Raw genomic sequence first — 19,066 nt, forward strand, 5'->3', positions numbered from 1 at the left:
CTCTCCCCGCCTCCCATCCAGCTCTGCCTCCACACAGGCCAGAGACCAACCTGACCCGACGCTGCCCTGCCCACATCCTCTCCCTCAGCTGTGTGCCTACCCCACCTGCATCCCTATAGCCACCTGATCCCTCTCCCGGAGCACCGACCCCACTGCCTCAAGGACTGTGTCCTCCAAAGGCCTTTCCTTGCCCTTCTCCCTGACCTCCCAGTGAGTGCCGCCCACCTGGCCAGCCCTGGGGGCAGGGAGGATGCTCCGAGCTGGGGCTGGCTGGACCGGGCAGGGCAGCACGAGGGGAGTAAAGCTGGACACACAGGCACACCTCACCTTATTGCCCTTCACAGAGGGTGCATTTTTTACAAATTGAAGATAAGACCCTCTACCAGCAAAAAGATTAGACCTCGCTTTATTAGGGTGGTTGAGAACCAACCGGTGTGTCTGAGGCACGCCCATACATCACCCTCCAGAGAGCCCTCCGTCCCCCTGAGGGACAAGGAAGAGGTGCCTGTATCCAGCCCCCAGGCATCTAGGACTAGATCACCATCTCAGACCAACCCAGAGGCAAGCATGCAGGACCTGTTCTTCTCAAGAATGTGCTTCTAACTCGAAGAAACCTGAACTTTTATTTCCTCGGAACTCTGGGTATTGCCTAGTTGTGTTTCTGGTTTGCAAACCCTAAGACCTTTGAATAAATCTTCATCATTTATTTCTAGTTAAAACCTCCTGATTTCATCTATGCTCCGTCAACATATCCCACAGAATTATGTTGAGGATTTTTACTACACCTGAACTGCCCCCGACCCTACACCCCGCCCCGCACCCCGCCTTAGGCTGTGAGCTCCCAACACAGCAGGGGCCTAATAATCCTGCTGGCTCTAAGCACAGAGCTTCCCGGGGACAGAAGGCAAAGGCCCAGGAGCAGGGCCTGCAGAAGGCAACAGCCCAGCCCCATATCCCGCTGGCCTCCCTGATCCCCAGCCGCTCACAGTACACCCACCACTGGTCAGGCCTTACCACCATCTTCTCCTCTTCCCAGCTCACCTAGTCTCCTCTTCCAGGGAGCCCCCCTGGACTGAACCAGCACTGCCTCTACTGATGAAGCCTTCTGCTAGTCAGATGGTCCCAAGGTGCCTTCCTGGGAAGGGTTCAACAGTCTGAAAAAATGGCGGGGCTGGGGCATGACCCAGGTTGGGTGGTGCCTAGAGCCAAAGTTCCTAGCCTAGAGTTTATGGTCTAAATGAGATCAACCAGCACCCAGAGGTCAAACGCAGAAGTCTGGGTATAAGCCAAGTGCTTGTCTGCCTAGGTCTTTCCAGATATGCCCCCTCTGCAGTCCACTCCTTCCCTTGCTCTTCAGAACACTGGCCCTTCCTCTGCTCGCAGACTGTTGCTTCATAACTCCTCCTCCAAGAGGCCTTCCCTCACTACCTCCTAAAGTAAGTCAAGGTCCCCTCTCTCAGTCCCCCTTCAGTCCCTGCCCACCACCCTCACAGCTATGACTGTCATGAGGCCTGGGCCACAGCAAATCAGCAACTCAAAATCCAGGAGACGGACGTGAACCAGAAGTGTTTATTGCAGAAATCTGGCCAAGCCTTCAACTTGGTGGCCCAGCTGAAGCTGGACTGGGCCTCTGCCCCTGGCTGGGCAGGTGTAAGAGGGAGTAGGTCCGGGCCCAGGGCCTCAGAGCTGCGAGAGGATGTTGGGGGCCAGGCTGCAGGTGAGGCCTGTGCCATCTGGCTCCACATTGAGGGACTTCACTACACCATCCTCTATCACCATGGAGAACCTGCCGGAAAGAGGGCAGCGCCCGTTACCACGGCCGGGCCTGGAGGCTGGGAATAGAGAGGGAGGGTAGCAGGGGAACCTCCCACTTTTACCTCTTGAGCCGTCGATTCCCAAAGAGGGACACCAACGAATCATCCAGTAACAAATCTGTCTCCTAAGAAGAGAGGCAGAAACAAGGGTCAGGAACCCCAGGAAGAGCCAAGCTCCCCAGCTGCTCCCCACATTGGTCATGACCCTCCAAATCCCTGCTTCCAAGGCCTGGCAGAGGGACCCAGTCCAGCTGCAGGGGGGGTGGGGGCTGCACTCACCTTCCCAAAGGCCCCCGTGGGGTCCGCCAGAAGCCGAATCTAAAGAGAAAGTGAAGGTCACAGGGAAATCTCCTGCCCGGCCCCTGGCCGCCTGCAGGACCCACACCTCACCTTGCCTTCCGTGTTGTGGGCTCGTCCCCACTCCTCAGTCACGAAGACATCGTTAACACTCAGACATGCCACCACCTGGGCGCCCTTGGCCTTCAGAGCCCCAGCCTGCTCCACAAAGCCCGGCAGGTGAGTCTGGGGAGGGAAACAAAGACTCAGCAGAGGGACAGCTGCCTCCACTCCTTGGTCTATCCTTCGTCTCCGGGTTCCTCACTGTCCCTCTCCAACACCTTCCATCAGACAGTGAGCACTGGGGGAGCCGCGGCTCCTTTCAGCCCGGGCCACTGGGGAGCTTGGGTCCATACTTAAGATTTCTGTGGTCAAGACCGCGAATTCCTGCAGACACAATGATGTCTCCTTTACCCAAGTACCTTCCATCGTGCCCGTCATCCAGCAGGATCAACAAGGGGGGCTGGGTTTCACTGGCATGCCCTTTCTCCTGCATTCCTGGGACCACTACCTCTCACAGCCTCTGTTGGTTTTCTGAACGCTCTGATATCACCTGCACGCCACTGCTGCAAGCTGCCCCGGGACAACACGGAGGGCAATGAACGCTGCAAACGTGCAAACATGTTCACAACTGCTGAGCCCCAGAAGGGCAGGGCCTCACCTTGGAACAACCAGGGGTAAAGGCTCCAGGGACTCCAAACAGCACCCCCTTCTTGCCCTTGAACAGCTCCGCCAGGTTCACCTTGTTCCCGGGCTGCCCCTCAAATACCTCCACCGATGGGATGGCATCTCCCACCTAGAGGGCAGGACACAAGTGAAGGGTCAGGGCGGGGGGGACTCGCAGGGAGGCCGAGGGAAGGGCAGCAAACCAAGAGCCGGGGCACCGAGGGCCGGGAAGCCAGGACTGGTGAAGCCAGGGTTGACTCAGGGCAGGATGTCCAAACCTGTCAGCGCTTCCAGGGGCCCCTCCCTCCTAGTTACCCCACACCCTCCAGGTTTCAAGTTGGCCCTATTCCTCTTTGAGGGCCTGTTGGTAACAACAGAAAGAGGGAGAGAAGGCTTCCGAGGTGTTGCAAGGAGTTGCGCAAACAAACTGCTGCCTGGGTTACAGGAAAGAAAGAAGTGGGATAACTGGGCAGAGGAGGAGGGTCGGGGGGCTGCATTGGGGGGGCGGGGGGGCTGAAAAATGGAGGGAGAGGATCCTGGCCCATAGGGGAACTAAGATGAGAACGGCAGAAGGCAGGAAAGGTTTGGTTGTTCTTTTTGGGGGGGTGGCGGGGAGCAGTTCAGGGGGATAAAAAGGCGATCTCTTGAAGGGAAGGGTCAGCCTACCTGGGAGTGTGTGAGGGCTTCAGGGGCAGGAGGGAGACAAAAGGGAGGGAAAGTCGGGGTTGGGATAGGATGAAGCAGCGGGAGGAGGAGGTCTCAGAAGGGGGGGGGGGGGCAGGGGGTAGTTCCAAGGAGCCGGGGCTGGTTCAGGATGAAAGCGACACCTCGGCTAAAGCTGGAAGTAGCTGCGGGTGGAGTGGGACGGGGAGGCATGGCAGGGTTCTAAGAGACAACACGTTTCAGAAGATGGGGTGAGAGAGGCCCAATAATCATGATAAAGCGTGCAGGAGGGTACAGGGGGTTGTGTATGGGGTGGAGAGGGGTCCCTGGCGCAGAGGGGTCCCAGGAGATGGGGGGGGCCGCGGTACTCCATCGCCTGATAAGGGTTGAGCCCCCATCGCAGGGTGTCCGGTGGATGCGGGAGAGAAGGCTCGGGAGCCTCGGGGGCAGTCTCGGGAGATGGTGCACGAAACCCTTAAAACTGGAGAGGACGGTGGGGTTCGCTGAGGGGATGTGGGGGACAGACGGCGCAGGAGCCTCCGGGGCGGCGGAGAGAGGTCCCCAGGGCAGGGAAAGAGGGCGGCCGGGAGGGTTGGGGGCTGGGCCACTGCCTTCAGCGGGACGGAGGGCCTCGGAGAGATGGAGGGAGCGGGGAGAGGCGGTCAGGCCTGGCCGGACTGGGCCAGCGGTCACCTTGATCGGGGCCATAGCGACAGCGGCGCTTCTGAAACCGCGGGCTCGGCGGAGCGTCCCCTCTAGGCCTCCTTCCACGCACCCTCCGCCTCCGGCTGCTGCCGCACAACGGACGGCGACCGCGCGAGCGAGTATCGAGCCCGAGAGACGGCCCAGGATGCACATCCCGGCCGGCCCCACACCTGGTATCGAGGCCACAACAGCCCCGCACCGCCCCTGCACCGCCCTCGCTGCCGCCCCCGTCCCCGCCCCTGTCCCCGCCCCCGAGCGGCCGCGGGAGGCCGGGCCTGGATCGCCGTGCCGCAGCGGAACCTGCAAAAGGCGGGGCCTCAGGCCGCCGCGGGGGGGCCGCCTCCACAGCGCGGGCGGGGCGGGCTTATTTGCATTTGGGGCCGGGCAGGTGGGCGGAGCCTTCGGCAGCGTTATTTGCATACGAGGAGGGGCGACGAGGTTTTGACGCGCCTAAGTAACGGACTGGGGCAGGGTGACCGTTCCTTAACCGAAAGCGAGGGGCAGGCGCCAACGGTTCCGGGCACCGATGGTTCCGGGCGCCGACGGCTCCACGCTTATTTCGCATTCAACGAAGGCCCCGCATTGCGACTTTCTTCCGTACGACCAGCACTGCACATGATCTGCAGCGAGTGGAGGTTTGGCTCAGTCAAAACCACCGGGCCGGCCCGAGGCAACCTCCGCCGCGATGCTTCCGGTAGCCACGCGGGACGCGAGGAAGCCTTGGCAGGACCTGTGCTGCCGCGAGCACCAGAAGTTCCAGCAACTTCGGCCGCTTCCGCTCCTCCCGGCCCTGCAATAGGATAGGGAGCGGGGCGGCCCCGGAAGTGACGCAGCGGAGTGCCTGTCTCCTTCCGGTTCCGGCCGGCGAAAGAGTGTTGCGGCGACATGAAGCTGCTTACCCACAATTTGCTGAGCTCGCACGTGCGAGGGGTGGGACCCCGTGGATTCCCGCTGCGTCTCGAGGTACCGCACGGGGGACGCTCGGGCGCCGGTTTCCCGGGAGGGATAGGGGAACCAGGCTCGGATCCCTGCCCAACCGAACCCCTCCGCCCTGCAGGCTACCGAGGTCCGCGTCATCCCGGTGGAGTTCAACCCGGACTTCGTGGCTCGGATGATACCCAAAGTGGAGTGGGCGGCGCTTTTGGAGGCGGCCGATCACGTGAGGGCCATCCCCCAGCCCTTTGCCCCTGGCCAGGGTTGGGGGTGCCCAGAGATAATTTAGGCCTCTTGCCCACAGTTGCGTCTGGCCGAGGTGCCCAAAGGGCCGACTCAGGGGTATGAGCAAGATGAGACGTTTCTGAGGAAGATGCACCACGTGCTGCTGGAGGTGAGGCTCGGCTGTCACCTGCTTCCTGGCTGCACAGCCATAACCCGGAGGCTGCCAGTGCTCAGCTCTTCCCCGCTTCCCCGCAGGTGGAGGTGGTGGAGGGCACCCTGCAGTGCCCAGAGTCGGGACGTGTGTTCCCCATCACCCGCGGAATCCCCAACATGCTGCTCAATGAGGAGGAAACCCAGACTTAATCGTGCCAGGCGTTCGTTTTTCATACTGTGACCGTGTGTGTTTTTATGTATATCCTGTCGGTTAGTTTTGTCACGTGTATTCCCAGCTCTTGACCCAGTGACACGCCACACAGTGTTCTTGAGCTCGATATATATTTTTTTCTCATTAAAGGTTCAAAACCAAAAGCGGTTTCTCTTTGCAACAAATATACATTAAAATAGAGTCTCTGTACAGCCAAGGGCTCTGGGCCCTGGCTTGCCCCATGTCCCTGCGCCTCCCTAGCCAAACCCAAAAATAAATATAGTGTTATTGCTCTGCAGGGCATAGAGGCAGTGCTCTCCCTACCTCCTGAGGAGCCTGGGTGGGAGCTGATGGGGGACCCTGGCCACCCCAGGGGTCCAGGGGCTGGAGCCTGCTTGGAGTTATTGCTTCAAGGGGTGAGGGGGCAGAATGCCCAATGCAAATGATGAGAGGAGCCAAGGGGGCAGGGGCCTTTGCTCTCCAAATTTCCCTCTGCTCTGGAGAGGGGGTCGGATTAAGCAGCAGCAAAAGCATCACCCATTGGGAGACTGTGGCCTCCACTCCCTTCCCTCCCTGAGATCAGGCTTCTGCCCCCCTCCCCCACACATCCCCTGCAGCCCCCTATGGCTTCCACAGCACCCCCTGCACTCTGGGGGCACCTTATGGCTTGCAAGGGGCAGCACTGTGCCCAGAGCCTGGGCACACGTGTTCCCAGCTTCTAACACCCCCGAAGAAGGGGGAGGGGAGGGCGTGGGCCTGCTCCCAGGGACTGATGGTATTGCCTTGGCCCTGCCAGCAGGCTGTGGCACTGTCGACCCCAGCTCTGCCCCCTTGGGGCTGACCCCATGCTGGGCGGGTCCTGCCAGCACCCCCACCCATGCCCACCCCTTGCCTCAGTCCATCATGGCCTCGAGCATCTCCAAGAACAACTTGTGCATGGGCACCTTGCCCTCCAGCTTCACCCCATAGAAATGGGCCAGCACTTTGCCCGCTGTCTGGCGGAGGAGTGGTAGTGTAAGCAGCAGCCTGCCTGCCCGCCGCCTCTCAGCACCCCCTCCGGGGCCCGCCCGGCCTGCTTCATACTCCAGCAGGGCCTCATGGAGGGCTTCTCGCAGCTGCTCCACAGCCTCAGCATCTTCAATGTGCACAGAGTCTGCAAGGAGTGGGAGGGAGCTGTTGACATGGACCATCTCCAGGAAGGAGAGAGCCCGCCTCTGCTTGGGCACTGAGGGATGGAGCCTACACAGGAGCCAGACACAGATTTGTTGATTGGCTGAGGCAACACTCACTGCTCGGGCCCGCAAGCCAGGGCCCACCCTTTCTCAACTAGGGTGCCCTCTTGTCCCCCCTACTCCCCTCCCACTCAGTGGTTCACCTTTCCAGTAAGTATGGCACTAGGGTTCAAAGTCCTAGGTGCAGTTCCTGGCCTGCGCTTGCCTTGCTTAGTGGCTTTCAGCAAGTCACTGTTTTTCCTATGCCTATTTCCTTGTCTGCAAAATGGGATTGTGCCACCATTAGAGTAATGGAGGGCCTTCTGGAGACTTGTCAGGACCTACCCAGACTCACCTGAGTTGGCAAGGGCCAGGGCCTTCAGCAGGACATACTCCTCCCGCTCCAGCCGCAGCGCCTGCAATCGCCGCACTAGCTGCAGCAGGGCAGCCCCAAGTTCGCCCAGGCCAGCTGCTCGTGCCCCCTCTTCATCCAGGACCAGGTCCTCAGCGAAGGCCAGCTCGTCCTGCAGCGGCAGCGAGCGCTGGGCCACACCCAGCACCAGTACCTCCATCCATACGCTCTGCAGTACTGACATCTGGTCCGACAGGGACAGTGACGAGAAGCCTGGAGGACCATGGGGAGCACACCTGGCTGAGCAGGTGCACCAGAGCCAGGCCTGATTGGCCTACCCAAGGGAGCCGCATCCCCTGGCCCTTTACCTGGGATGCTCTTGGCCCAGCTGATGGTGACCACAATCTCTCGGTCAAAGAGGTCACAGAGGGTGGCTACAGCTGGGAGGTGTCCGTCAGGGCCCGCTGGGTCGGGCATGGCATACAGCTTCTCAGGCTCTACCACCAGCAGGTGGGACACCAGTGCATTCACTGGGGCTGCAGTGACAGTTGGAAGAGGCACTGGAATTCATCACTTTGCAGGCCCTTTGGAGTCAAACATCTCCCAGAGTCAGTCCCCCCGTGGCTTTCCTCCGCAGCCACTGGTCATCGGGCTCAGACACCTTTCTCCAGGAAGGGCTCTGCCTAACTCCCAGGGCAGTCAGTCTGTTGTGAACAGGTTCCGAGTGTTAGGAAACCTTTCCCTGTTCCCCGCTGTACTACTCGGGACTGACAGAAAAAGGTCTTTTTGAGGGAAATGGATAAGTGAATAGATGAAGGGAAAAGAGGGTCCCAGTGCCCAAAATAACTACTATCCTCAGTGAACGACACCAGATAGGCCTCTCGCGTCCAAGCCCAATCCCGACCCTAGAGCTCCAAGAACCCACAGACTCTCACCTGTCTTCCGAGGGCCTCCAGCTACTGCCAGGGGTCCGGCAGGGAAGGGGCCTGGGAAGGGCAGTGGATCCACCTCTGGTCGCCGCTTGTACTTCTGTCGCCCACCCCGGACACGGTCCAGACGTACCCCTTGAATTGTAGGACAGGGCTGTGTCCTAGAGGCTGGGGGTGGCCTGCTCTACAGAGCCCTCCTGCCCAATCCATTCCACCAGAACGTCTCAGGCTTTGCCCTCTCCAGCCCCATGCGCCCAGCTACCCCAGCCCTTGCCAAGGCTCCTTCCCAGTACTCACCTTCTTTGAGCATGCCCACCCGCAGGCACTTGGTGAAGCGACAGGCCTGGCAGGCCTTGCGTCTCCGCTTGGTGATCTCACACTCATTGGAAGCCGGACAGCTGTACTCGATGCTCCCTGCCAGGAAGAGGCAGGGCTCCAGTGGCGGCCTCCCAGGGCCTGGAGGAGGCCCAGCAGACAGGAGAGCCCTGACTCCCCGGGCAAGCACAGGTCTGGGGAGAGCAGGAGTGCCGTGAGTGGGGCAGGGAAGCCCGGGGCAGTGAGGAGAATGGCTGCTGGGCTGGGGGCCCCTGTTTGGGCAAAAGAAGGGCTGGGACCAGGGGAGTCAGGCTGCATCTGCCCCAAGCCTCTTGTCAAGCCACATCTCTGGGCGCTCCTGCCCTCATCTGCTCTCTTCAAGGCTTACAATGGCCTCTCCATTGCTGCCTCTAATGGGCAATTCTCATAACACCTCCTAGGCGCTGGGAGCCAATGGTCAGAAGGCTGAATAGGGCTTTGATATTCAGAAGGCTGAACATCTGCATGTTATTACCTGCTGCTGACTTGATGGCCGAAGGCAACCCCCCTAACCTGATACTCTTTCACTGTTTACTAAACATTGCCTTGATGTGCCTGTTTGCATTCCTAAAAGGCAATTGTGTATTCCTAAAAGGCAAATGAAAAGGGGATGGGGGCGGAGATTCAGTGGAGCTCAGTCACTTGAACTAAGTTCACATCTGGCTTCCCCCATAATTCCCAAATTTATATTTCTTGTCTTGTGTATTAATTTGCGCGTCGGCCCTTTCTCCAGGCCTTTGAACCCAGGCCACGGGGGCCGTGGCATCACACCTAGGAACTGTGAAACACTTCTCTTCTTTTGCTGTTAGGACACACTCCTGGCTTTCATCCCACCTCACTGGCCACTTTGTGGTCTCTGCACCTCCCTGTGCTCCTTCCACTGAAGAACCTCAGGGCTGCCCTCAGACCTCATCTCCACTGACTCATTCCCATGCTGATCGTACCTAAGTCCTGGGCTTTCAAATTTCTATCTCCTGCCCAGACCTGCCTAAACGCTAGACCCACATCCCACTGCCTCCTCGACACCTTGCATGTCTGTCTAGAAGGCCACACAAACCTAACCTGTCCTAAAGGGAGCCCAGGATGTACCCCTCCAAAACCTGCAACTCCATCCGTCAGCTGCTCACGCAGACACCTGGGAGACATCTCTCATTCTGTCTCCCACCCCAAATCCAACCCATCAACTGATCCTGGTGGGCTTCACCTCCCAATATGGCCTCCTGCTCTGCCCTTGCCTGTTTCAGTTACTCTCGACAGGACAGCCAGAGGCACCTTATTAAACCTAAGTTAGATCCTGTCCCTCCCCTGCTCAAAGCCCTCCAGTGATTTCCCTTCTGAGTAAAAGCCCAGTGCACCCTGCGGCCTCAGGCCTGCACCCCTGCTCCTCACCCCTCTGACCTCTTCCTCCTCGTACTCTGTTCTGGCTCCGGGCCCCTAACTCAGGGCCCACAGCTCCCTTTCTCCTTCCCTGGCCACCCTGCGAGGGGTGAGGAGGGTGCCACATAGCCCCTCTGTGGACATCTCTGGTGCTTGCCGCTGCTGGCTAGTTTCTCATCAGCTCTCCACGCCATCGAATATGCTGCCTATGTACCTATCTATCTTCTTTATCATCTGTCTCCTGACTTTAGTGTGAGCTCCATGGGGGCCAGGACTGTCCCCGTGAAAGGAAAGGCCTGGCACTTAGTGGGCACTCGTAACTGGTGCATGACAGCAACCCTCCCCACCTCGCAGGACTACTTCAAGGGCTGAATGACACAACCAGCCAATATGCCCTTAGCATGTTTCTCCTACACCCTACCCAGGCTTCCACTCTCAGCTCAAGACACCTCCCCAGGGAAGCCCTCTAGGGCTCCAGACCCAGTCAGGTTCCTTTTTTTTTAATCTTTTTTAAAAACATGTATATATTTATCAATTTCAGAGAGGAAGGGAGAGGGAGAGGGAGACAAAAACATCAATGATGAGAGAGAATCATAGATCGGCTGCCTCCTGCACGCCCCATACTGGGGATCGAGCCCACAACCTGGACATGTGCCCTGACTGGGAATCGAACCATGACCTTCTGGTTCATAGGTCGACACTCAACCACTGAGCCATGCCGGCCGGGCCCCAGCCAGGTTCCTTGGTACACGCCCTGCTCCTAGCTCTTCAGCGCTCACACAGCTGTACTATAACAACTGTGTTCAACTCATTGTTCCCTCTCCCCTCTGCTAGAATGTAAAGTGTTTGAGGACCCGCAGTCCTGCCTACGTCCCCATGTCTGGAACAGTGACCAGGGCAGCAAGGCACAGGTTTCTCAAGGCTCTGGCAGCTGCCTGGGGCCTATCCTGACACTTCCATATACCAACTGTGTGACCTTGAACAAGCCCTCGAAGCCTCAGTTTTCTTATCTGTAAAACTGGGGTGATAGAAACAGTACTTCTTATAAAGGTGAGTTGTGAGAATTCAAGGGGGGTAACTAAAGTACCACATTTAGCATGGTTCCTAACACCTAAATATCAATAAGTGATTATTATTTATGGCTAGGGCTCAATAAATATTTGTCAACTGAATCAGCAGAGAATGAAGGGTCCCAGGGTGGCAGGAGACACCCAGATCTGAACCTGTTTGCTCCCTGGGCTTCAGAGACAAAGGGAGCACAGAGGTTTTAGACCCACGGGTGCTGGCAATGGCAAAGCCAAAATGGCTGTATGTCACAATCATTCGTGAGGCACCTGTCCAAAGTTCAGTTATTAGTAATAAGCAGAGGCAGCAGTCTGGCTTTTAAGAGCTCGACCCTGGACCTGAACTGACCCAAGTTCAAATCCTAGTTCTGCCATTTTCTACCTTTAGGACTTGGACAAAGTTTTAAAAACCTCACTGGGCCTCAGTTACAATATTGCTGGCACCTTGTAGGTTGCCGTGGGGGTAACAGGTCATGAATGTACTCTAGAAATGTCCTCAAAAAATTATACATGTTATAGCCCCAAAGCAACCAGAGGTTTACATAAAAATATAAGTAACAGGCACAGCTCAAGTACTGCTTATTACCTCACCCCTTTGCTCACTCATATTTTCATATGCTTTCCTGAGTGAGAGAAACCCCCTGAGGACTATTAGCAGGATGCCTAATAGTCTTTTTAAAGTTAGGTTCTGGCCCTAACCGGTTTGGCTCAGTGGATAGAGCGTCGGCCTGCGGACTGAAGGGTCCCAGGTTCGATTCTGGTCAAGGGCATGTACCTTGGTTGCGGGCACATCCCCAGTAGGGGGTGTGCAGGAGGCAGCTGATCAATGTTTCTCTCTCATCGATGTTTCTAACTCTCTATCCCTCTCCCTTCCTCTCTGTAAAAAATCAATAAAATATATATATATTTTAAAAAATAAAAGATTTTAAAGTTAGGTTCTGAAATAGGATGTAGCTCCTCTCAGCTATAAAAACCTGTGCTGATGCTGTTTCAGGGGTGGGGAGTGGGGGAATTCTATGCTAGTGAGAAGCCGGTAGCTGCCAGAAGCAGGAACAAAGTTTAGGAGCAGGCAGAGGCTATCTCGAGTTTTTCAGAGCCACTGTGGACAGTGCTGGGCCTGTCACACCCAGAAACGAAGCGTAGGAGACATCCTGAGTCCTCGCCCACATCCCACCTCCAATCTTTCAACACATCCTGGTGGCTCTATATAACTTTTAAGGGGAAGCGCATTCATCGGAGGTAAGAGGGCTGGGAGTACCAGGCTGCCAACCCCGAGTGGTAGTCTGGGGGTCTAGTGCCCCTCAGCAGAGCACCAATTGGGTAGTGCCAGGCCCAGAGGGCTCAGGGCACAGAAGTGGGGATAGGGGCTCACCCTGGATGGTCCTCTTGAAGAAGGCTTTGCAGGCCTCACAGGACGCCACACCATAGTGGTAGCCCGAGGCCACATCTCCACAGACCAGGCACAGGCGTTTAGGCAGGGAGCTGAGCACCAGCTTCCCACCACCCTGCTCACCAGGCCCAGCCCCCTCCCCATCCTCCTCTTCCTTGTGGCCTGGAAGGTGGCGAGCGGGAGCTGGGCCAGGGGCCAGGGCTACAGGGGGCTCGGCCTCAGTCTCCGAGGAACCCTTTGGGCTGTCTGGGCTGGCTGGTTCTGCCTTGATGTAGAGAGGCTCAATGCCCACCACCTGGCTGGACATGGCGCTGGTCACCTGTGGGGAGAAACCTGTCAGGTCACAGGGAGGTGCTGGGATGGGGGATGGAGAGACACCCTGCCACCCTGGTTGCCCAACCCCAGGCCTGGGGCCAGGCTTCCAGTATCAGTGAGGGGGAAGGAGGAGGTACAGAGTCCAAGGAAGGGCTGCCCATGAAAAGGCCCCCCCTCCCCCTCCCCCAGTTGTTGCCATGGGAATAGAGTCTCCAGAGCCTCCAGGGCCAGTAACTGACAGCAAGTCGGTCCCATTTAGGAACCTGCAGGAGACTTAGAAACCCCCTACTCCTACCCAGGCCGGGGGGCAGGGTAACCTTGGCCCCAGGCGACCTTCAACTCCATCTGGAATCCTCAACTAGAAATGGGATACCCTCTCCATTTTCTCCAGACAGGGTCCTCGCTCTCCCTCTCACCTGTGCTTCCCCCATTCAAGAGCGTAAACAGAGGTACACAAACCCAAGGGCAGTGGGATGTGCTCACACACGTGTGTTCACACCCTCACACACTCCCACTCACCTGGGTTCTCAGGTGTCCTGCATGCTCATTCACACGGGGCCTTTCCCAAGCCCCGTTCTCATTCATGCTCGCTCACTCCTCCCAAGTGCATACCTCATCAACAAAACCGCACTCAAGACTCATAATCACACACTCTTACACGCTCCCCCTGCCCCCAACGCGAACAGGCACAGACCCTCGTGGAAACACATTCAGATCTTTCACACCTGACACACTGCCCCCTCCTGTCCCAGCAAGCCCACTCCAAGGCACACCAACCGGCGCGGCTCCACCTCCTTGCACATCCCCCCACACCCCACCCGCCAGCACGCTCACTCGGCTGCCGCAGAGTCCTCCACCTCCGGGGCGCCCCGCCCCCCCCAACCCGTGCACACCTACGGGAAGTTGCCTAAAGTTGCAGCGTTCTCCTCCCCCTCCGCCCGCGGGGGACCTCTATCAGGTTATCAGGAAGTGAATGGGGAGTGCCAAGAAGGAGGAAGTTCTACCCTGCCGGTGCGATGACCTTTGACCCAGAGAGGAGGGTGGCCCAAGGCCCCTACGAGCGCCCCCACGTGGTCTTCAAAGCCCCTTCCCCGACAGGGAACCCTCCCCATCTTCCACCCCGGCCCGCCCCTGGGACTTAGCAAGCTCCAGGGCCGGACTGAACCTGCCCTAGGACCGGATCCGAGGCCCAAGGCCGACCCTGGCTTAGGACCCGCAGCCGGAGCCCACGCCGGCCCCTGCCCCAGGCCGGCACACTCAGACCGGGACGGCAGATCCCGCCGGGACCCTGACCTCGTCTGCTTCTCCACCGGGTCCCGACCGAGACCCCGGCCGGTCCCGGAGCCGGACCCGCCTGGAGCCCGCCCCCGCCCGCCTCCCTGCGCACACATGGCCCCCGCCCCCTCCCGCCCACCTCCCCAGCGGCGGTCCCCTCCGCCCCCGGACCTGGGGCTCCGGCTGGGCGGGCGGGCAGGCATGGGGGCCGGGCAGCCCGGAGCGCCGGGGTAAGCCGGGGGCCGCTGGCGGCCCCTCCTCCGCCGCCTCCTCGGACCGCGCCGCCCCGCCGCGCCGCGTCCCCTCACTCGGCGGCGCCGCCGGCGGCTTGTAGGACACAAAAGGACATCGCGGCCGCTTCCTACTCCGCTTCCTCCAGCTGACAGCGGGGGCGGGGCCGGCCGTGCGCATGCAAAGCAGGGGGCGGGGCCTAGCGCCCTATGCTAATCAGACAAGTGGAGAAGGCAGCGCCTCGGTGCCGGGACGAGTCGGGAAGAGCCGGCGAAGCCGGCGGGCGGGCTTTGGCGAGGTCCCGCCCCGTCGCCGCCAGCCACGGCGGCGCACTCGCGCACGGGCCTCCGAGGGGGCGTGACCAGGGGAGACGCGAAGTGGCTCGGGTGGGGGTGGGGCCAAGAACGCTTTTACGAAACGGAGGAGGCGGGACGCGCTGTGCGCGAGAGGAGTGGGCGAAGGCGCCCCGAGAGACCACGGACACATGTAAACGAGAGGCCTGACTAGCGGAGAAGCGAATCTGCATATGCATGAGGGGCGGGGCCTAGCTTGGAAGGCAAGTGCTGCCCACTTTCCCTTTTTCCCTTTCCCCCCCGCAGATAACACCCTCGGGGCCCTTGGACCGCAGGCCCAACATCCCCTCAAACCTGCGGAATCCGGGATGGGAGCAGCAGACCTACCACATGCAAGAACTCCTGGATCTCGAGTCCCGGGAAGGCGGAGCTGATATGGCCCCAACAGAGAACGCTCAAGGTCACTGCGGTGACCGAGTGAAGGTCATGGGGAAAGGCGGGGCCACGTGCGTCCGCCTCACGCAGACAGCCACGCACTGACTCACAGACCTTGCACAGACTTTTATTTCTCTAGGGTTCAAATTCCACATGCATAGGGTCGTGTTCGGGTCTCCGCGCAGGACCGGGCCGGGGCTGGAGGTGGGCAGTCACTCGAGCCTGAGGCGGTGCTCTCAGGGCTCCGGGACTTGTTGCCTCCCGTTCCGCTGCTTCTCGAGATCCTCGATTTGTCCCTGCAGCTGATGGGTCAGAAAGTGATCCTTGCCGAAGGCCGAGCGGTAGCCTGGAGGAGAGAGCTCCGCTCAGGGCAGTTGGAGGGGCGTTGCCTCCCGGCAGCAGGTGCCACCTGTGTAGTTGGAGGCCAGACGGGTGGCTTGGGTTGACAGGCGCTCTCAGGGCTCCGGGCTGTGTCAGTTTGGGGAACTTTGGATCTCCGAGGCGCTGGGCCCTGCCGGTTTTGTTGCCAGTCCTGTGCTCCAAATAGGTGGGGGATGCGGAGCAGGACTGGATATGGAGGTGGAGGATGGATGAGAGCAAGAGCAAAGAAAATGTTGCCGGCCTGATCTTGGACAGCGGCAGTTTTTTGGACACCTTCTGGAGCACTCACCGTTAGCCATTAGCCAGTCCCTACCCCTCATTCCATAAACGGGACAAACCAGGGGAGGTTTACCCAAACCATCTACTGTCCAAAGGCTCTTCACGCCAATCAGGGAAGGGACTGAGGCCGAACAGAGACTCATCCCCACTGGGCCGATGGAGAAATCGCCTTAGGAAAGCCGTCAGCTAGAGGGGGGCAGCACTTACACTGGAGCCCAGCCCCTCACATTGGCCCCATGGTTCCCCCACTGGTCTCCCTTGTCCTGTCCCCCAACTTTTTGCTTTCTCTGGGGCTCTTATAATATTTGTGAGTGGTCAGAGAATCTGACAAGGCAGTCACATCCTGAAATTCCACTGCCAGGGGCTCAAACCCTGCAAAATCCCCTATGGGCTCCTGGGAGCTGGGGAGGGACTCACTCCGGCGGGCTTTGGTGAGGATTTCCAGAGCTTCGTTCACCATGAGTTCCATCAGGGGCAGTGGCAGCTGAAGAGGCAGCAAGAGGCTTGATGTCCAAGGGACCCCAGCTGCCCACAGCTGAAAAGCCCCACCTGCAGCCCAAGACGCCCAACCAAGCTGCCTGTCCCTCCGCCCTCCAGACCACCCACCCCCTTCACCTGTAAACCCCAACTTGCCCATTCCCCACCCACTGACATCCCCAGCCTCCCTGGCACCCCTAACCCTGTCCTGCTGCTCTGCCCAGTAGGCTCGGTGGTGCGTGTGCTTCAAGACATTGACTGATGACACCGAGGAGTCCAATTCTGGGAGAAGAGAAAAGAGACATCCGTCACCTGCAGGCTGCTGGGTCTTTCTGGAACAGAGGAGCTGTATGGGCTGGCCTCTGGCAGGGACAGTGGCCTTCAGAGAGCAGCTCCAGGTGCCACCGTAGCAGGAAACGGCATGGGACAGTGGTTTCCAGACCTGGGCTTTATGATCTCACCCACCAAGGTTCTAGTTCTGGCTGCCCCGCTGTGTGACACTTAGAGCCAGTGACTGAAACTTTCTGACCTTCAGGTTCTTCATCTGTACAATGGGGTAATAAGAATAACCCCTGGCCCTGGCTGGGTAGCTCAGTTGGTTAGAGCATCATCCCAATACACCAAGATTGTGGGTTCAATCCCTGGGCAGGGCACATACAAGAATCAACCAATGAAACAAGTCAGTATTTCTCTCTTTCTCTCCTCTCTCTCTCTCTCTCTCTCTCTCTCTCTCTCTCTCTCTCTCTCTCTCTTTCTCTCTCTCTCAAATCAATAATATTTTTCAAATGAATAATTAAAAAAAAAAAAAGAATAGCCTGGTCATTGTGGCTCAGTGGTTGAGTGTCGACCCATGAACCAGCAGCACATGCCCGGGTTGTGGGCTCGAAACTCAGGAGGGGACATGCAGGAAGCAGCCAATCATCACTGATGTTTCCATCCCACTTTCCCTCTCCCTCCTTCTCTCTGAAATCAATAAAAACATATTTAAAAAGGAAGGAATATAAAAAGAATAACCCCTAATGGAGGCGATGAAATTTAAAGGTGATCATACTGGTACAAGGGAAGCCCGATGCCTGCACACCACAAGAGCTCGATCAGTGGCCGTCATTATATTGCTATCAGTTCCAATTCTCTGATGAAGCCCTGGGGGGGGGGGGGGGGGGGAATCCCCCAAAGTGACCAGCATGAAGTAGGTACTTAAAAATCGTCACCAATGACTAAATAAATGACAGGCACCTCCTCAACCCTCGAAAACCCACCGACAAGAAATTAACTCCTTCCTCTCAACTCTGCTAGTGATTCCATTAAAAGCACGGTCCTAAGGACACACGGCCGCCCGCCTCTCTGGGACCTGGTGTGGCCTGGCCACAGGAGCGTGTCTGGTGCCTTCCCAGCAGGGGGCGCTCCAAGAATGTCTGGTTTATTAAGCGTGAAAGATTAGCCCAGGCGCCCCACTCAGGGAACCCTAGAAACTTGGATCCTACAGCTTCCCCGCATTTTACACCAACAGACATTGAGGTCCTGACCAGCCCCCTGCCCTGTGGGCGCCCACAGCGGGATGAAGCCACACTGACCCCCAGAATCCTGGACCCCTTCTACATGGTTTTTCTGGAAGCTGCTGGGGCTCTGCTCCTGCTCCAAGGCGTGGCCATCGAGTTCCCCCTGCGTGATGCTGCCTTTCTTTCTGTCATCCCGTTTTTCCCAGGCTCTCTCAGGGCAGGTCTTCCGTCTGTACCACTGGCCAGACTTGCTCCTGGAGCTGCTGTCCTCCTGGTCAGAGTCATCACAGACGTTCGTCAGCACATTCAGCTTGGGCTGCGACAGCGTGGCCTTGGTCCACAGATTCCGGATGTCACTTTTCGAGCTTGACTTGACTGAGTCATTGGGACTCAAAGACTTGGTCCTCGCCTGTGGACCACATACAACAAGGAAAGCCCAGCACGCCTGTCAGAATGGCTATCATCAAGAAATCAACAAACAATGAGTGTTGGCGTGTTGGTGAGGATGTGGAGAAGAGGGAACCCTCGTGCACTGTTGGTGGGAATGCAGATTGGTGCAGCCACTGTGGAAAACATTATGGAATTACCTCCAAAAATTAGAAATGGAGCCACCTTATGACCCAGCAATTCCACTTCTTGGAATATATCCAAATAAACCCAAAACACTACTTCAAAAGAATATATGCACCACTATGTTCATTGCAGCGTTATTTACAATAGCCAGGGTTTGGAAGCAGCACGTATGAGGGGATAAAAAAGCTGTGGTACATGTACACAATGGAATACTACTTGGCCGTTAAAAAGGGGGAGGGAATCTTACCATTAGCCACAGCATGGATCAACCTGGAGAGCATTATGCTAAGTGAAATAAGCCAGTCAGAGAAAGACAAGCACCATATGATTTCATTCATATGTGGAATCTAATAAACAAAATAAACTAATAAACAAAATACAGATAGATTCATAGATAGAGGACAGACTGACAGCTGGGGCGGGGCAAGGGGGGAAGCTGGGGGGGAGCTCAGGGCTGGGTGAAGAAGGTGAAGGATTAAGCAAAAGCAACAACAACAACAAAACTACAACACCTACAACAGTCTGGTGATTACCAGCGGGAAAGGGGCGGAGGCAGTAGGAGAGGGTGGGAGGGACAAATGGTGATGGAAGGAGATTTAATACAAGTATACAGGTTTCCGGCGTACAGATCCTGTATTATAGAATTGGACACCTGAAACCTATATACTTTTATTAACCAATATCACCCCAATAAAATCAATTAAAAAGAAAAAACAAAACAAAACAAGGAAAGCCCAGGGTCGTGGGGAGTTGGGGAGGGAGGAAAGCAGGCTGGGGCAGCCACGTGGGGACTGTTGGGAGCTGGCGGGTGGGGGGCGTGAGAGGACAGCCAGGGCCCACGTTAAATGAGTCTGGGGGCTGACAGGATGAGGGGCCCAGGAAGAGTTCTTACTTTGAGAGGCTTTTCCTCCATGGTTCTGCCCCA

The 19,066-nt window shown here is 57.7% G+C and overlaps 4 protein-coding genes across 5 annotated transcripts; 1 reads left to right on the forward strand and 3 right to left on the reverse strand.

Annotated features, from left to right (window-relative positions):
- Nucleotides 1-1,551: 1,551 nt before the first annotated feature.
- On the reverse strand, nucleotides 1,552-4,400 carry PRDX5 (peroxiredoxin 5). The gene is made up of 6 exons (XM_036326798.1): nucleotides 4,173-4,400; nucleotides 2,812-2,946; nucleotides 2,205-2,336; nucleotides 2,094-2,132; nucleotides 1,878-1,939; nucleotides 1,552-1,786 (listed from the first exon to the last, which is right to left on the reverse strand). The coding sequence occupies exons 1-6, from the start codon at nucleotides 4,335-4,337 to the stop codon at nucleotides 1,681-1,683; spliced, it is 639 nt and encodes a 212-aa protein (XP_036182691.1). The 5' UTR covers nucleotides 4,338-4,400; the 3' UTR covers nucleotides 1,552-1,680.
- Nucleotides 4,401-4,637: 237 nt separating this feature from the next.
- TRMT112 (tRNA methyltransferase subunit 11-2) lies at nucleotides 4,638-5,870 on the forward strand. Its single transcript, XM_036326799.1, has 4 exons — nucleotides 4,638-5,147; nucleotides 5,242-5,343; nucleotides 5,422-5,511; nucleotides 5,598-5,870. Exons 1-4 carry the CDS (start codon nucleotides 5,070-5,072, stop codon nucleotides 5,703-5,705), a joined length of 378 nt encoding a protein of 125 aa, XP_036182692.1. The 5' UTR covers nucleotides 4,638-5,069; the 3' UTR covers nucleotides 5,706-5,870.
- ESRRA (estrogen related receptor alpha) lies at nucleotides 5,824-14,363 on the reverse strand. Of its 2 annotated transcripts, XM_036326796.1 has the most exons (7): nucleotides 14,145-14,363; nucleotides 12,366-12,702; nucleotides 8,496-8,612; nucleotides 8,205-8,333; nucleotides 7,638-7,805; nucleotides 7,273-7,542; nucleotides 5,824-6,859 (listed from the first exon to the last, which is right to left on the reverse strand). In XM_036326796.1, the coding sequence occupies exons 2-7, from the start codon at nucleotides 12,688-12,690 to the stop codon at nucleotides 6,600-6,602; spliced, it is 1,269 nt and encodes a 422-aa protein (XP_036182689.1). In that variant the 5' UTR covers nucleotides 12,691-12,702; nucleotides 14,145-14,363; the 3' UTR covers nucleotides 5,824-6,599. The 2 variants fall into 2 exon arrangements, with proteins under 2 accessions (XP_036182689.1, XP_036182690.1); XM_036326797.1 differs by lacking the exon at nucleotides 14,145-14,363 and having other exon boundaries at nucleotides 8,496-8,707; nucleotides 12,366-12,503.
- Nucleotides 14,364-15,073: 710 nt separating this feature from the next.
- On the reverse strand, nucleotides 15,074-19,054 carry CATSPERZ (catsper channel auxiliary subunit zeta). The gene is made up of 5 exons (XM_036326956.1): nucleotides 19,034-19,054; nucleotides 17,644-17,977; nucleotides 16,272-16,351; nucleotides 16,010-16,076; nucleotides 15,074-15,278 (listed from the first exon to the last, which is right to left on the reverse strand). Exons 1-5 carry the CDS (start codon nucleotides 19,052-19,054, stop codon nucleotides 15,169-15,171), a joined length of 612 nt encoding a protein of 203 aa, XP_036182849.1. The 3' UTR covers nucleotides 15,074-15,168.
- Between the last annotated feature and the right edge of the window lie 12 nt (nucleotides 19,055-19,066).

The sequence above is a fragment of the Myotis myotis genome, unplaced genomic scaffold, assembly GCF_014108235.1.
Source record: "Myotis myotis isolate mMyoMyo1 unplaced genomic scaffold, mMyoMyo1.p scaffold_m19_p_10, whole genome shotgun sequence".
Taxonomy (NCBI): domain Eukaryota; kingdom Metazoa; phylum Chordata; class Mammalia; order Chiroptera; family Vespertilionidae; genus Myotis; species Myotis myotis.

Coding starts and splice junctions, on each gene's coding strand:
- PRDX5 (XM_036326798.1), bottom strand. CDS start 4,337: ATGTGCATCCTGGGCCGTCTCTCGGGCTCGATACTCGCTCGCGCGGTC. Junction 2,947..4,172: donor TCGCTATGGCCCCGATCAAG/GTGACCGCTGGC, acceptor CCTGCCCTCTAG/GTGGGAGATGCCATCCCATC. Junction 1,787..1,877: donor GGGAATCGACGGCTCAAGAG/GTAAAAGTGGGA, acceptor TCTTTCCGGCAG/GTTCTCCATGGTGATAGAGG.
- ESRRA (XM_036326796.1), bottom strand. CDS start 12,690: ATGTCCAGCCAGGTGGTGGGCATTGAGCCTCTCTACATCAAGGCAGAA. Junction 8,613..12,365: donor CTTCAAGAGGACCATCCAGG/GTGAGCCCCTAT, acceptor TCTTCCTGGCAG/GGAGCATCGAGTACAGCTGT. Junction 6,860..7,272: donor CCTGGCCCTTGCCAACTCAG/GTGAGTCTGGGT, acceptor CACTCCTTGCAG/ACTCTGTGCACATTGAAGAT.
- TRMT112 (XM_036326799.1), top strand. CDS start 5,070: ATGAAGCTGCTTACCCACAATTTGCTGAGCTCGCACGTGCGAGGGGTG. Junction 5,148..5,241: donor GATTCCCGCTGCGTCTCGAG/GTACCGCACGGG, acceptor TCCGCCCTGCAG/GCTACCGAGGTCCGCGTCAT. Junction 5,512..5,597: donor TGCACCACGTGCTGCTGGAG/GTGAGGCTCGGC, acceptor GCTTCCCCGCAG/GTGGAGGTGGTGGAGGGCAC.
- CATSPERZ (XM_036326956.1), bottom strand. CDS start 19,054: ATGGAGGAAAAGCCTCTCAAA. Junction 16,352..17,643: donor AGGGGTCCAGGATTCTGGGG/GTCAGTGTGGCT, acceptor CTCTTCTCCCAG/AATTGGACTCCTCGGTGTCA. Junction 15,279..16,009: donor CCTCACCAAAGCCCGCCGGA/GTGAGTCCCTCC, acceptor TCTCTCCTCCAG/GCTACCGCTCGGCCTTCGGC.